This window comes from Equus przewalskii, chromosome 10, assembly GCF_037783145.1.
Source record: "Equus przewalskii isolate Varuska chromosome 10, EquPr2, whole genome shotgun sequence".
Classification (NCBI taxonomy): domain Eukaryota; kingdom Metazoa; phylum Chordata; class Mammalia; order Perissodactyla; family Equidae; genus Equus; species Equus przewalskii.
The window spans coordinates 22,639,559-22,655,904 of NC_091840.1; the positions used below are offsets into that span (position 1 = coordinate 22,639,559).

The 16,346-nt window shown below is 41.8% G+C and overlaps 1 protein-coding gene across 12 annotated transcripts in view; it reads left to right on the plus strand.

Annotated features, from left to right (window-relative positions):
* IKZF3 (IKAROS family zinc finger 3) overlaps positions 1–14,783 on the plus strand; it is an 87,352-nt gene extending 72,569 nt beyond the window's left edge. For 11 of the 12 annotated variants that reach the window (XM_070562077.1, XM_070562083.1, XM_070562082.1 and 8 more), the window contains one exon: positions 9,492–12,142. In XM_070562077.1, coding sequence (XP_070418178.1) covers positions 9,492–10,195 — 704 coding nt within the window. In that variant the 3' untranslated portion in view covers positions 10,196–12,142. Of the gene's footprint in view, positions 1–9,491 lie in introns of all 12 variants that reach the window. The other variant, XM_008518897.2, reaches the window with a different exon arrangement.
* The last annotated feature ends 1,563 nt before the right edge of the window (positions 14,784–16,346 follow it).

Sequence of the window (16,346 nt, forward strand, 5' to 3'; positions counted from 1 at the left end):
TGCCTGGTTTTTAAATCTGGTTAAATTTTATTCTGTAGTTTTTTTACAGGTAGGCATTTTATGTGAATTATAGAGATATATTGAAAGAACCCATATATTTCAAAATTACCTAGCTTGGTATTTATGCTTATTTATTTTATTTTGATTAGCTGACAACTTTTTGTACCATTTTAGTCACTTTAAGAATAAATTGTGTCAGACTAAAGTGCGTGCATTTCAGTTTAGAGATCCCCTCCTCCTGACCATCTTCTCTCTCCTTGGTGAGAAATGTCAGGGAGCATGTAGTGACTTCCATAGGGAGTTTAGGCACAATGGACCAATTGTGATTCCAAGACATTCTCTGAAAACATTGCTCATATCTTTTGAGCTTTACTTATGTGAAAACTTTATGACTGGAGTACAAAAGAAAGCTTGGATTGTTACTCTGTGTTTTGAGTGTAATTTAATTTGGGGAAAGTTTTGACTCTAGAAATGGCTGAAGCTGATGTGTGGAGGCACATGGGGAGAGATGAGCAAAAAAAAAGTAAAGTGACAATTTCAGTCGAGTTATGGTCAATACATTTTGGTCTAAGAGAACTAAAATATGAAAGAAGGTCCCTCGTTCTTACAGCTGCCCTAAACCTATGGGTGAGCTAAACCCCTACTTAATCTAAGTTGCTTTGGTATTTTCATGGGTTTAAAAACATGGTTCATCTGTCCAACTCCATGCCATTTGCCTGTTGTGTCAGGGATTCATTCCATCTGTTTATTACCATTGTGACCAGAGCATTTTCACTCCTGTGTTTCCAGACTCATGAGAGATGCTGATCTTGTAGGTGCTGATTTCCGTCATCTTCTGAACCATCAGAAGTTCTCTCTGTGCTAGAATCAGACCCAGTAGAATTAGTTCTTGATCTGAGCTGAGGTAGCAACTTCAGGGCTTCAGGGCCCCGAATAATTAGGGGAATTTTTTTGGTCAATTGTGGTATAGTGCAGTAGGAAGGGCACTGGATTAGAAGCCAAAAGACCCAGATTCCGATTCTAGCTCAGTCATTTCTTAACAGTGTGTGTTTAGACAAATCACATAACCTTTCTGGACCTCTGTTTACTCATCTGTGAAGTGAGGAGACTGCATAGGTGATGAAGTGATCAGGAAGGCACCTCCCAGCTCTATCAGTCTACAAGTCTGTGAGGTGAATTAGAAAAGGCAGCAATTATGAATACTGCTTTGTGTTTATAAGCCCATATGTGTAACTTCAGATAACTTTTTTCTCGAGGCTGTACAGGCATGGTGTTTATGTTATGAACTATATCATATATTTTAGTCTTTTTTAGGAAGTTGTTAAGTGTGAAAATCTATAAAACAACGGCATTAGCTCAACATTCGTATAGTTTACTTAGGGCATTACTACTTGTTTATTTGCTCTTATGTCCATTTATTCATCAAGATATCGTTATAGTGCTCCTGCCATATACAGTTGACCCTCTGTATCTGGGTTCCACATCCAAGGATTCAACCAACCTTGGATGGAAAGGCCTACAATGGTTGTGTCTGTACTGAACATGTACAGACTTTTTTTTCCTTGTCATTATTCCCTAAACAATACAGTATAACAATTGTTTACACGGTATTTGCATCATATTAGGTATTATAAGTAATCTAGAGATGATTTAAAGTATATGGGAGGATGTGTGTGGGTTATATGCAAATACTACGCCATTTTGTATAAGGGACTTGAGCATCCGGGGATTTTGGTGTTCGTGGGAGTCCTGGAACCAATCTCTCATGGATATCCAGGGACAACTGTGCCTGACATTCTTGTCCCTGAATACTGTTCTAATTGTCTAACATTGGCTTATATCCTGAATCTTTGTTTTAGAGATTTTTTTTTAATTAAAGAAACTCCTTTAATCATTTAACTGAATCAACCTTTTTGATAAAAACCAGTAATATCAAGGGGGGGGGAAGGAATATTATGACACTGTGCAGTGTATGGGATGAAGTGATATAAAACATATGGGGCTAATGTTTTCCTTCCTCTTCTTTTCTCTCTCCTATATTTCCTCTCCAAGGCACCATTTTCTGAAAAGGTTCAGCTGCCAGGGAAATGGCAATGGGTAAAGTGTGAAGGAAGATGAGTCACTCCCTTTAATCCTTGCTGACAGTTGCACAGCACTCAGACCTACCTTGGCTTCCCTGACCTCTTGAACTGTGAGGAGAAAGGTGAAATTACACCATTAGGTCAGCCTGTTAATTTCCCAGCAGGCTAGAGATAATTACCAGTAGGTAGCATTTTTCATCCATTAGAGGTGAACTGAGGAAGAGGGACGGATTGGGTTAAGTCTAAATGCATTTAGCAACACAAAACCATGCCTCTTGAAGAGTAAGAGTAAAATTAAGTTGCCCAAGTAGGAGAAAAATAAAGTCATTTTTTCCCTCATTCTCCAAGAAATTTTGTATCCCTTTCTGTAAAATGCGAAATAAATTGACCCACATTCATTGGAAATCAGCATCTTAACATCATCAAAGTAATGCTTAGTTGTTCTTTTCAAAGGACAAGACCTTACTTTTAGCACCTAACCCTTTTAGGGGTTGTCCTTTCTCTCAGTGCTGTTTTCTTGTTATAAACTATTTGACTATACTTCTAACTAGTCCATCTTCAAATCCTTGGCTCAAAACAGAGGCCAGGTTTCTTTCCTGGAGAGAGGAGGAAAGTGACTATATTTCTTTTTCTGATTTTCATTCTTTCTCCATAAACAGATGTGTTATTCAGACCAAAGTGGTTACCATAGCATCTCCTTATTTTTTTAATTCTGTGTATTACTTTATCAAAGGAAGTTTTCATGTTGAAAAGAACATGAAAAAAGATCTCACTTACCCGTGGTAAACATGTTAATGAGGTTTTGACACTTCAACAAACACCGTCAGTTCTGTTCACCCCGTGAAGTAACTAATGAGAGATTGTCTGCTTTGGTTAACAGAGTGACAGGAAGTAGTTTTAATACCTGTTTCTAAGAGCAAAAAGTATCTTCTCCTACCCCTTCCCAAAGGGCTGAAATCCATTATCCTATGAGCATTACAAAGTCATAGCATTTTAGAACTTGAAGAGAGATTCAGAGCCACCCAGTGAAGTTCTTTTACCAAGGAGGGAAGAAGGATGGGAAAGATGGAGAAACACAGCTGGTAGGTGACAGAGCAGGGCCAGAACCTAGGTCTATAAAGTGGTGCAGCATAAGTCTGCTTCTGCAGCACAAGAAAGCTTCTCTGGGAGGTCAGCCACAGCAACGCATGTCATGTCTGCTATCTGGGGGCTTTGGACAGGGAGGAGGCTAGTCATTGAAAGCTAGTGGGAGAAAAGTCCTTGAAGAAGGGCAGTCATTCTCTCTCAAGGGTATGTTTTCTTGAGAAAAGAACTGTCTTCCACTGGTGACTCCATCAGGACAGATGACATCCAAATAGCACTTCACAGTGTCTCAGAGGACAAAGGCTTCTGCAGCAACAAAATGTGGTCTCCAGCTCAGTTTTCCTCACCACCACCCCCACAGCTCTCTCTGTTCTCTCTCCTCCTTCCTGCTTCTTGTTCTGTGGCTCCCCTCTGCTTTCGTCCTCCTGGAAGAAGTGTTAGTCACTTTAGTCTCAATAAGATTGAGATCAGAGCCATAATTATCATCAGATATTCCACTTACCCTACTTACCTGCCTTTTTTTTTTTTTTTGACATGTGCTTGCAGTAAGAGTAAGTGATAATACACATGAGAAATTGTATGAAGATAGCAGCAAATATATTTAAGTGACTCGAAGAAACTTAAAGACTTAAAGAAAACCTGAATATTTCACATTAACCCATCATGATGACTGTAATATTGGAATTGTGTTATTTTTCTAATGTTCAAATCATTTTTCTCCCCTCTTCAAAAAAACCTTTCAAAGGCTCCCCATTGGAAGAAAATCCAAACCACTCAAGCGTTCTGAGCCTTCCGCAATCTGTTTCCAATTTACCTTTTCTAATTTTATCATTTCAGCCAACTGATCCTTTAATTCAGCCACAGTGAACTACTCCCACTTCTATGTAATACTTTTCCACTTCTATGTAATCGTTCTTTCCGTGCGCTCTGTCTGGAACGCCCTCCCTCACATCTGCCCTTAAAAGTACACGTGGGAGCCAGCCCGGATGGCCTAGCGGTTAAAGTTTGGCGCACTCTGCTTCTGCGGCCCTGGGTTTGGTTCCTGGGCGCAGAACCATATCACTCATCTGTCAGTAGCCATGCTGTGGCAGCGGCTCACATAGAAGAACCAGAAGAACTTAAACTATAGACAACTATCTACTGGGCCTTTTGGGGTGGCGGGGAAGGAATTAAAAAAAGAAAAGGAAGATTGGCAACAGATGTTGGCTTAGGGTGAATCTCCCCCTGCCCAAAAAAAAGTACACATGGTCCACATTCCCAATACTCTGCTGAGCTCTCTCGGTTCTGTCCTCCTTCTGCACTCAGGCAAGTTTAACACTCTGCTTTTTGTGATATATATGACTGTCTCCACCATCATCACTACCACCACCTCAGATTATAGGAAGACTTTAAGAAAAGCATAGATTAATATTTACCCATATTACAGCTGGCACATTTGAGAAGTGGTCTGTATTTTCCTCTCTCTGCTCTCTTGGCTACTCTATACTTTGTTCCACCGCATAGCATTAAGGATACTGATCTATAATGAAATTGCGTAAATGCTGCATCTCCTATTGGATTGCAGTTATATTTATATTCCTCAAAGCACCTAACATGGTGTGAGGCATATAATTATAATAATAATAATAACAATATATCACTTACTGAGTGCTTACATATGCCAAGCACTCTGTAAGCACTTTATAGACATTGGAACAACTCTGTGCATTATAGACATTTCTTGAATGCATGTGCTAGTCCATATGGAACAAAGCACAGTTGCTTTTCCACTGCATATGGGAACCATCCCAACAAAGAATCTGAAGTCACTGCCAGTGGTAGGATTGTGCAGCCATGGGCACGGTAGCAGCTGGGAAACAGCAGTTAACACTCGAACATATACTGAGATATATGGGGCCTTGGATTGCATTCTAGTTCTCTATTTACCAACTGGGTAACTGGAAAGTTAATCAACATGTTTACACTTTAGATTCTTCATCTGACTAAGAAATGATAATTCATCTTAGGTAGAATGAGACAATATATGAAGTACCTAAGACAGCACTGGGTTTATAGTAGGGGCTCAATAAATAGTAGCTATTCTTATTAGTATTATGTATAAAGCACAGGGCTAGGAACTGTGAAGTATAAAGACCAGAAGTAAACAGATTAGGGTGGTGGATCTTATCCTTTGACCCCAGAGGCAGAGGTCTGAATCCACATGCTCAGTTAAGGTCCCTTTTATCTCTAGACTGTGATTTTGTAATTCCAAGCTCGCACCTAGAAGCCAACAATCATATGCCCTCACCACATGGCAGCAATTCAGGTCAGGCGGTTGCTCAGAGTTACCAAAGCATGTATATTAAGGATTGGCACCTTTAAAAAGAATCACAGGTAGGGAATGGCCCAACCAGACAGCCTTGGTATCTAAACTTAGGACTTGCTGTTGCCGCTTATATTTTCATTGGAAGAAAACCTCTAATTCAGCCTGAAGCTGCTATCATTAATCATTCAAAGGTGTGGTACAATTTTGACTAGAAACTGGACTAGAGGCGCCATGCAGGTTTGGGAGCAGTTACACTCTTGTGGTTTGACTAACCTTTTTTATGAGTGTGTTACTAAAGAAACGTGAGCTTTTGGCTTTTCAATTACTGTAGCTTACCCCTTCTGAGTTTCATACACATTGAGTCATCGTGTCTACAGGTGACTGATAATCATCTGCACTACTCAAGTTACCGTAACTCAGAGATGAGGGGATCTGATGATTGCAGGTTGCGTGCACGTGAAGATCTGAGGCTCTCCCATCCTCTTAACAATGAACGATGGTCTGCCTTAACCACAGAACTCAGTCACATATTTCCACTCATCCAGGGGTTTATTTTCCTCTTAATGTTTTGCCTGTTACAACTTTAGCACTCAGCTGTTTTCTGACATATGCTGCAGGTGGTATAGGTTCTGAAATTATAGGCCTAGTTAAGTAAAGCAAACTCTTGGGAGAAAGGATAAAAGCAGAGTTTGTGATGTGCCTGCCCCACCCCGGAAACTTTCTGGAGCTTGTCTGTTAGGTGAAAAGATAAAAAGATTCTCAAGGACCCCCTGGTATTTGGGGAGTTGAGTAGAGCTGGCCACACTGGAAAATCATCAAAAACCTTGAAAAGGCCAAGAAACCAAAGTTCATCATTTCTGTGTCACTTTCAGGGGAATGAATATTTGTGACCTGAGCTGGCTTTCATGTTCTCAGCCTCATTCTTCCTCTTGATCAAAGATGTATCCAATCTGGAAGTTGAAAATAAGAACCATTGATTACTTTGGCCAAGATCTACTTTTCTGTTGCTTTTTATTGAGTTGCCAAGGCAGGGTGTTTTGCTGTGCATATTTTTTCTCTCAGGTTTTGTCTAGAATCTGTCACATTGGCTTTAAGGTAGTGGGGATGCATGACAAATCCATCTGATTAGATTAGATCTTTTAGCTGGTCTTTCTGGCTCCAGTTTCTCACTGTTCTGGTCCATCTTACACATTGCTGTTACATTAATATCCTGAAATAAATTTTGATCACAAGCCTCCTTTGCCCAAGGGTACGTAACAGTTTGCTGTTTGTTCAAATCCAAACCCTATGGTGGGTCATTCAGAATGCCCCTCATTTGGTCCTACCATGTGTTATCTTTTTTCAGTATCTCCCAAAATGTGAAAAGCAGAATGCCAGGAGGCCCACAGGGTATTTAAAAACCTTGATCCACCAGGCAAGAAAATTATTTTCTTTTTTTTTTTTTTTTTTGATTGGCACCTGGGCTAACAACTTGCCAATCTTTTTTTTTTTTTCTGCTTTATTTCCCAAACTCCCCCGGTACATAGTTGTATATCTTAGTTGCAGGTCCTTCTAGTTGTGGGATGTGGGATGCCGCCTCAACGTGGCCTGATGAGTGGTGTCATGTCCGCTCCCAGGATCTGAACCCTGGGCCGCCGCAGCAGAGCGCGTGAACTTAACCACTCGGCCACAGAGCTGGCCCCAAGAAAATTATTTTCTTTTTAGTTCTCTTTCAATCTCCCTGATTACACCAACGAGAAAGATTTAGACTTAATTTGAAGTTAGTGGTCTTTAACTAATCTCATACTTGGTAATCTCTGTTTTTAACAAAGAGAGAGGGGATCTTCGTCTCCAAGCACTCATAGTAGAATCTGATCAAAATTTAATAAAGTGCTCTGTTTCATTGTCTTTATTTATTTTCTTTTACAAATCCACAATTATGGGAAACTTTTTTTTTCTTCTCCCCAAAGGCCCTCAGTACATAGTTGTATATGCTAGTTGTAGGTCCTTCTAGTTGTGCTCTCTTTATTTTTCATATACCTTCAATTTGTGGCAAGTGATTCTGGTTCTCTGTTTATGTTAGTGATTATAAAGTTTCCTTAAAAAGCAAATTTACTTTAGCAAAAAAAGAAAGAAAGAAAATGTGAGCTGATTCAAACAAAACAAAAACCCTACCATTTACCAAGTGCTTTCTACGTGCCAGGCACTGCTGTAAGCGCTTACTAGTGACCCTGTGAGGTAGATGCAATTATTATCCCCATTTTACATGAGGACATGGAGCCATAGACAGGTTAAATAACTTGCCCAAGATCACGCAACTAGTAACTGATGAGCCAGCATCAAATCAAGTTCTCAACCACCACACTACCCTGGTGTGTGAATATTGCAGAATGTGAAGGAAAAAGTAAAATTTGAGAAATACTTTATTTCATAGTTCTTGATATAGCTATAGCCAACTCTCTTAGTCTTCCCTGCTTGTGTCCTGTATAGTCCCACTGCTCTGCCTTCACTCATGCTTCTCCCTCAATTAGGATGTCTCTTCTACCTCTCCAAAAATCTAAATCCTACCAGTGCATCAAGACCCTCCTCAAAATTTACGTTTTCTGAGAATGCTTTCCCTTCCCCAAGTACTCCTGAATTTTTGCATTCTCTTAATATTTAAATATACAATTTGTACCTTGCCCTTATAATTCTGTTTACAGATGACATATTTAATGCCTCAAACTTGGCATTTAGAATAAAGTCAAAGGCCTCCATAGAGCATGGCAGCCCTTTCACAACTTTTGTCATTTATTTTTCTCCAATTCCATATATATAGGTCTTATTTTTCTCCCACTAGGTTGGAAACACCTCAAGAGCAGGAACTGGTTCATCCAATCCTTTTGTTTTCCTGTGTTTTTTCATTACTGAACTCTTTCCTGTATGGCAGTGACAAGTTTTAGAACCACAACATGCCTAGGAAATGTTATAGAAAAGCAGATGTGGTTCAGCAAATCTCTCCAGAGTCCAATGTCTACAGAATGAAAGAGCATCAAAAGTAACCTTAGCCTCACTTCCAGCACCTGACACATCCTCCCTGCTTTCTCTTCTCTCTACCAGCTGCTCACCACTGAGCACATCTGCCATCAGTGCAGACCCTGCTCCTGCCTTCCCTGTGGCCAGAGAGCCTCTGTTTTCTAACACACAACACCCACACGCCCTGAAGGTGGCTAAACTCTGTTTTCAAAATTTCTCAGCAGTTTGACATGAGATGTAGGAAAGGGTGACCACAAATAAATTTTTCAGTTAAGTGTGAGATAGGCCCTAATGATCATATATGTATCAATGATATATTTTTTTCAAGCAAAAGAAGAATAACACGCTTTATGAAAGGGACAAAGTTCATGATCTTTCATCAAGGGAGCTTTTCTAAAACTTTCTACATTTGAAGCTCTTTTACTTAAATCTCAGTCATTCTGGTGACTGACATGTTTGGGGAGTGTTAAGTTGGAGTTTGGGGGGCTATTTTTTCCACCTCTGTAGCTATTTAAAGAGGCTAGTCGCTGACCATCCCCACTTTTTGCAGCACTTCTGTCCCCTTGGCTCCCTAGTATTACGAGCAGAAAATAACAAGGAAAATAAGAGTTTGGGAATTGACTGCATCGTAAGAGTTCACGAACAGCAGAAGTACAGAGGCCCCCATGCTCCTGCATAGTAGTAGCTCCCTTGCCTCCTCTAAATCCCGTCCTAGTATTCTCTTGCTTCCTTTTCTCCAGGGTTCCCCTCTGACATGAGCAGTGGAAACAATCACATTATAGCCTCAACTTAATGACATCTCTGACTCTCCCTTTTGCCTGCTGGCTTAATTTATTTTGACTGGCTAAACGTGCTGTCAACCACTGTCCCCTGAGACATCAGCACCGTATGGAACCATTCTGCCTGGGCTGGTGTTCTTGAGCAGGCAACACGTCCTTCCTCATTTTTCAAGGACTCTGGAAAATAATTTTACAAACTCTCTGCCTTTGTGTTGTTCCTTTTGTAACTCTTTCTTTAACTTGTTCTAGGTGACAAGCGCCACTGCTTTGATGTCAACTATAATCCCAGCTATATGTACGAGAAGGAGAGTGAGATAATACAGACCCGAATGATGGACCAAGCCATCAATAACGCCATCAGCTATCTCGGTGCCGAAGCCCTGCGCCCCTTAGTCCAGACACCACCTGCTCCCACATCAGAGATGGTGCCAGTTATCAGCAGCATGTATCCCATAGCCCTCACCCGTGCTGAGATGCCGAATGGTGCTCCCCAAGACCTGGAAAAGAAGAGCATCCACCTGTCAGAGAAGGGCCTGCCTTCTGAAAGAGGCCTTTCCCCCAATAATAGTGGCCATGACTCCACGGACACTGACAGCAACCATGAAGAACGCCAGAATCACACTTACCAGCAAAATCACATGGTCCCTCCTCGAGTCCGCAATGGGATGCCACTTCTGAAGGAGGTCCCCCGCTCTTATGAACTCCTCAAGCCCCCACCCATCTGCCCAAGAGACTCCATCAAAGTGATCAACAAAGAAGGAGAGGTGATGGATGTGTATCGGTGTGACCACTGTCGAGTCCTCTTCCTGGATTATGTGATGTTCACTATTCACATGGGTTGCCACGGCTTTCGTGACCCTTTTGAGTGTAACATGTGTGGATATCGAAGCCATGATCGGTATGAGTTCTCGTCTCACATTGCCAGAGGAGAACACAGAGCCACACTGAAGTGAACATCTGGTCCCAGAGATGATTTGCGCCTGAGCATTGAACATCATTCTTAAAAACTGATAAATCACTCTCAAAATAAACTCAGTTCCAAGCTCCTTTCCGTACCATTTTTAGCATCCAAAGGGTCATATTCACATGGGCAACAGAGAAACGCTGAGTTCATTCAGAAATTGTTTGCAGATATGTCATGTTACTACTTTTGTGAAACTTTTGTTTTCCCATCAAGGACTTGAATTTTATATTTAAAAGCCAATGAAGTATTTAGTCATTATCTTTTGCAGCAACAGAGCAGGCCTTCCTTGGAGTTTGTTGTGAGTCAGAAGAATCCCCTGGTTGTGCTGCATGAGACATTCTTTCTGAGATTCATCAGCCATATGTGGAAAAGCCTTTTGGTCATATGCCCAGGACCACAGAGAAGAAGAGCTGACCAGCTGACCTTGCTGGGAAGCCTTGCCTTTCTGCACTTAACACAAGGCTGAAGGGTTAGGATATAATCTCCCCATTCCAAATTATAGTCTATTAATAAGGAAAAGAACAGCAATAAGATAAGCATCTGTTACCAATAACTGAAGACCCCAGTCTCCGAGCATCAGATCCATTTCTTATCACACAAACCAAAAAAGAAGAAGTCATCTGATGATACTTCTGCTTCTACCCTTTACCCTCCCATCTCCAATTAAAAGCTGCTTTGGGCTAAACCAGTCGTCTATAGGGGAAATTCTATACCAGGAGACCCAATGGTTTTAAATATAGACTATCATTGAAACTCCAGGAAGTTGTCCACTGTGGTGACGGCATCCATTTCTTGTAATCAAGACTGGCAGAACTGGGCTCTGAAGGGTGAAATGCTTCAGCACCACCACCCGGGGGAAAAAAAACCCAGCTACCTGAAGTTCTTGGTCTCTTTCATGGAGTATCGGTGTACAGACCCAAAGCAAACTCGCCAAAGATTTTTTTGACAAAAAATACCAGAAAGTCCAAAAAGTGTGACTTAGTGTCCCCTTCCCCACAGGAGAGGAATCAGGGACAGATGCCATGAGTGCTGTTTAGATCAGAGCTGAACTTCATGATGGGGTGAGGAGGGGAGCACCTCTGCGGACAGGTTCTCCTCCATCAGACAGGTTGGGGTTTTCCCCCCGGTTTTCAGTGGAGTTGCTGTGTCCCACAAAGATTCCTGAAAGTCTAATCTTGGTTCTGCAGATGTATCAGTCATCTTACCGTGAGTTATGGGACATGCTATCAAGGAAGAGCACTGTGATAACTACAAAATTAGCGCTGGAATAGGGGTCACAAAATCGGTTTGCTAATTCCATGTTTGCCACTAACTAGTTGTATGACTTTGGGCAGACCACTTAATTCTTAAGACTGTTTCCTCAACCGTAAAATAAGAGTTGAATTCAGACATTCTGTAAGGTCCCTTCCAGCTTTACATTTATGTGATTATGCAGTAACCACAGTTAACTTTTAAGCCTCTTAATGTATGGATATTAAGCAGAAGAGTATGTATATGAATTATCTGTTTCACATTTCTTTGGTGTGAAAATGGTAGCTGTTGTTAAGTTTTTCCTTTAACCACTGAGTTGTGAATGTGAAGAGGATGGTGGGGAGGAACAAAAAACAGGAAGGTATTTTGATCTTGCCCCAAAGTGTACACACAAACTGGCACCTGCAGCTGCTTGCCAAAGGCTTTTTTTTTTTTTTTTCCCCTTTTTAAGAACTTCTGTTAGGGAAAATAAATTCTGCTTCAAGGGACAACTTCATGGAGCCTATTTACAAATTAAGAGTCAGCTTTGTGAACATTTCTACCAGAGCCAAGAATCCCAAATTCCTAGCAGATTAGTGTTTTATGTATCTGCCTTGATATTTCGAAAGGGCTCACGCATTAGGTTCAAACTCAACTCGTTCATGTGCTGCCAGTAATTAAAATGTTCCACCTCAGACTGCACAAATGGCTTATCCTTCTTTGTAGCATGGCGTCTGTCTCAGGAAAAAAGATTTTGTGAAATTCCATGGCAACAGTCCCAACATGTTTGAGATTTCAGCTAAAAGACTAGCTGTATTTCAGTGTGTAGTCTTCAGTGTATCACTGTATTTCCGTAATCGTAGGCTCCAAGCCATGCCAGGTTGCTTATACCCATTGTGAAAGAGGAGCTGCTTATTATATTCTTAAAACATCACACATCCTGTTGACTCTTCAGCAGACAAAAGAAAGAGAATTTGGAAGCAAGGACTAGTAGGAAAGAAAGCTAGGGAAACCAAGCATTTCCACCAGATTAGTGGGAAAGTCTGCTGAAGAGACCATCTTTTGCACCTTAAGATAGTGAAACTAAGGACCATCCCACTAACCTGGGGACTCTTTGTAGATATGACCCTCATTTTCCCTGTGACTAATAGATTTTCTGAATGATTTCCATTCTTCTGAGGTCAGTTTTCTGAGTGGGGTGACCACTCACAAAGGCTGCACTTTCATTGTAGCATTCTGAGTCTAGGTTGAGGCATGTCAAGTCTAGAGAAAATTTTTATGTGGAAACTCCACATTCTTAAAGTTGAACCAGGTGGTATATAGTGGTTACCACCTCAAAGGTAAACACTTCTGTAGGTACTCTTTATACTAATTAACGCCCTCCTCCCCCCAACTTGCTGGGTGGGTGAAGGAGAATCTTAGCAAGATACCTAGAGAGAAGGGCGGGATCGGGATTCACATCTGACCCTCTTGGAAACTGAATTCGTGTAGCAGCTTCAGGCAGCACATTTACTTTCTCAGCCAGAGTCCCTGTGAACGTGAGCCTTGTAGGTCTTCTCTCCTTCATTTCCCACCAACCCTCTTATTAGGCAGGCCTACCACCACGTACCCAGGAGGCCACAATTGGAGAAACAACCAAACCCATGAAGAGTTCCCTTGCAGCCAAGGTGACAGAATCTGGGTGAGGGTAGAGAAGGAAGAGAACTGGCTCTCCAGGTGGTCCTTCTCACTGTTTGGAGTGTTGCGTAGGTATTTTCTACTGGCCCAGAACTAAATAGAAGTGTCTCCTCCATGACCCCCGCCACCAGGAAAAAAAAAATATTAATAAACCCACCAGTGTTTAGATTCCTTAAGTCATTCTCCCAAAAAGAGATCTGCCTTGACATAGATAAGCTAGCTAATCTTATACTATGTTACCCATTCTGAGCTTTTCCTGACAGCTTTTGACTTTGTCAGTGACAGAACTTATTACCTTTTGAATGCAGCTCTTAACATTTTGCTAGCCCGTAATCATTAGGCCCAGATATAAAATGACCCCAGATTTCTCTTGGAAAGAGAAATGTTTAAAAACACAAAATTGTACTCAGTTGAAACACTGTGTTCTTAACAAATCTCACATCAACATGAAGTTTTTCCAAACAGCCTCTGTGTCACTCTTCTTATTCTCCAACTCTGCTTTATACACCCCCTCCTTCCCTCCCCCCTCCCACCCCCCCCCCCCCCCCCCCCGCTAAATGGGAGGTTTAGAATATTTTAAGGGAAAAAGCAGTACTTCTGATATATATCCCAGGGCAGGCAATAAGGCCGTAATGGATACGTTAAATGTTAAATTTTTTAAGTCCTAGCTTTAAAGTATATCCCACTGAGAATAGGTCTCTGGTGGAGATTTGGAAACTCCGGGGGGCCAGCCCAATGATGCAGCAGTTAAGTTCGCACATTCCACTTCAGCGGCCCGGGGTTCGCCGGTTTGGATCTCGGGTGCGGACTTGGCACCGCTTGACAAGCCATGCTGTGGCAGGCATCCCACATATAAAGTGGAGGAAGATGGGCACGGATGTTAGCTCAGGGCCAGTCTTCCTCAACAAGAAGAGGAGGATTGACAGCAGGTGTTATCTCAGGGCTAATCTTCCTCAAAAATAAAAGAGACTCCAGGACACAAGATTTGAGTCCTCAGTGATGTCCAAGTTCTTTCACAAAGACTCAGAATTAGGACTTGTGAGCTCAAGGAGAGAAAAGAAAATGGAGTGACGAAAATTTTGTCCTAGAAAATAGCATCAGGCTGTGCAGAAGAGAAGAGATCTACAGTGATATCTCATCTTTTAAAGAATCGGGAGCTGTTTTTGTGCTCAAACAGAAGTATAGTTCAGAGAATCGCTATAAGCAGAGTTCAGAAAAGCAGAATGATTTGGGATTTAAGTGCCTGTAAAGAGGACAATTTTGACCTGAAACCAAAGGTTAAACCTGAGCCATCCTAGCAATAGCACTCTGTTCTCTAAGGCCGAAAGACTGAACGGTTCTGAGAAGGATCACGAACCCAGGGCTAGGGACTGCTGCCTCTAAGGACTGTGGACTTGCAAGAGCCTAGAAGAGAGGTGTAGGCTTTACACTTTTCTGAGTTCTTAACACAAGACTGTACCTCTGTGTACCCAAGCTGTATATAGTCTGGACCCCAGCATGCCATCAATATGATAAAAAGGTCTTTGCACTTTGAAGAAGTTAGATGCAAGTTTCCTCTGACTATTACAATAGTGGACTGTCTTATACATTGATATTAAGTTGTTATTTGAAACTGGAATGTTAATGTTTTCATTAAACAATGTAAGGTCATAACAATGTCTACCTCCCAAGGATGTTGTGAGGTTTTATGTAATTTTGTCTATTGAGTAACGTTATGTTTTTTGAGGGGGGAGGGGGGAAATTATGTTGGATGGTTGCAAATTTTCCACTATATATACTGTATTTAGATTTAAAGACATGGAAAATATTCAAGACCATACTAGGACCATAAGAGTCATTCAGCTGCCAGTGGAGGCAACTGATCTCTAACACGCAGTTTCCTTCATTTTTTTTTAATGCATAAGAGTAGAGAACATGCTGAGCCTTAGAACCAATGTGAGTTAACCACATGCTACAGATACTTCACGGCTTTGCAGCCAGGGAAGTAGAATAGTTTTGCTCCCCTACTGTCCTATGAGCCCTCAACCATTAATTTCCCAAGCAACTTAGAGTTTCCTGAAATGGTCTTCACTGTCCATCTTTCCATTGACCTCCCTCTAGAAAGCCTGGAGAGCAGTCCCATGATGCCACCCACCTTCTCCCAAGCCAATTCGGTGCATCTGTGGGGCCTACTCCATACTCTGAACGTAACTGCAGCTTTGCTTACCCCTCTCCTAAAAAGACTGAGAAGAAACACTTTAACATGTTAGGAAAATGAGGCAGCCTGAAAAATGACTGATCCCATTGCCAGTGACTCATTCATACAAGGACTTTTCCAGGTTAGCAGACAAGGCCCTTTTTGGTAGGACCGCTTCTGTGAGTTCACAGAAACCAAATTACTGTGGGTTGCAAAGAATTAGCAGGTCATTTGAAAAGCAGACATCCCTTCACCCAGACTGTGGTTTTGTATGCTCAAGTTCTCAGTCTGTGAGCTTTGAAGGATCATTTTGGCTACTGGAAAAACCATAGCTTATTTTTAATTTCTGGTTGCCAAAGCCACCACACGTGTGGTCTGTGGATGACCCTTGTCTGCAGAATGATGGGGCGGGGGGAGGAGGGGAACGTGGTTTGGGGCTCAGGGTGGCCTTCCCACCAGGAGAGAGGGAGGGAGCCCTTGCCGAGCGGTTTTGACACAGCCTGTGCTCACAGCACTCTCATCTGGATTTCCCAGAAATGCCCTCCCTGCCCAGCAATGACCTTCCCTCCTGAATTCTCTGAGTTTTACCTGGAGTCCAATCATTTGGAGCACTGTAAGGTACCCTACTCATCTGTAAAGACTGTTTAAAAAGTCAGCTTCTGAAATGTAGCAATAATGAGTGCATCCTCGCGTCAAAAACAACCCTGCTGATAGTTTTCAAGGTTTCTTTATCATGTTTGATTTTTACACTGAAAAATAAAAAAAATTGGTGTGTTTAAAATTAGTCATTGTGCATGCCTATCATTTGTAGTTGCTGCTGTCAGAAGATGGAAAGATTTCATTCTGCCTCTAGGAATATTTTCTTAATTTAGCCCTCTGGCTATTTCTTAAAGTCCAAGTACCAAGATAAATGGAATTACCACCAAAATAAAGCATCTCACCTGACAGCTTCCTGAGCCTGCCATGATATCCTACTGCTGGCCCCCAGGCCCCCAAAGTTGGGTTCTGGTTCCACTGGTCCTTAGGTTGGGAGGAGGTTGGGGCCTGGACTTGACGG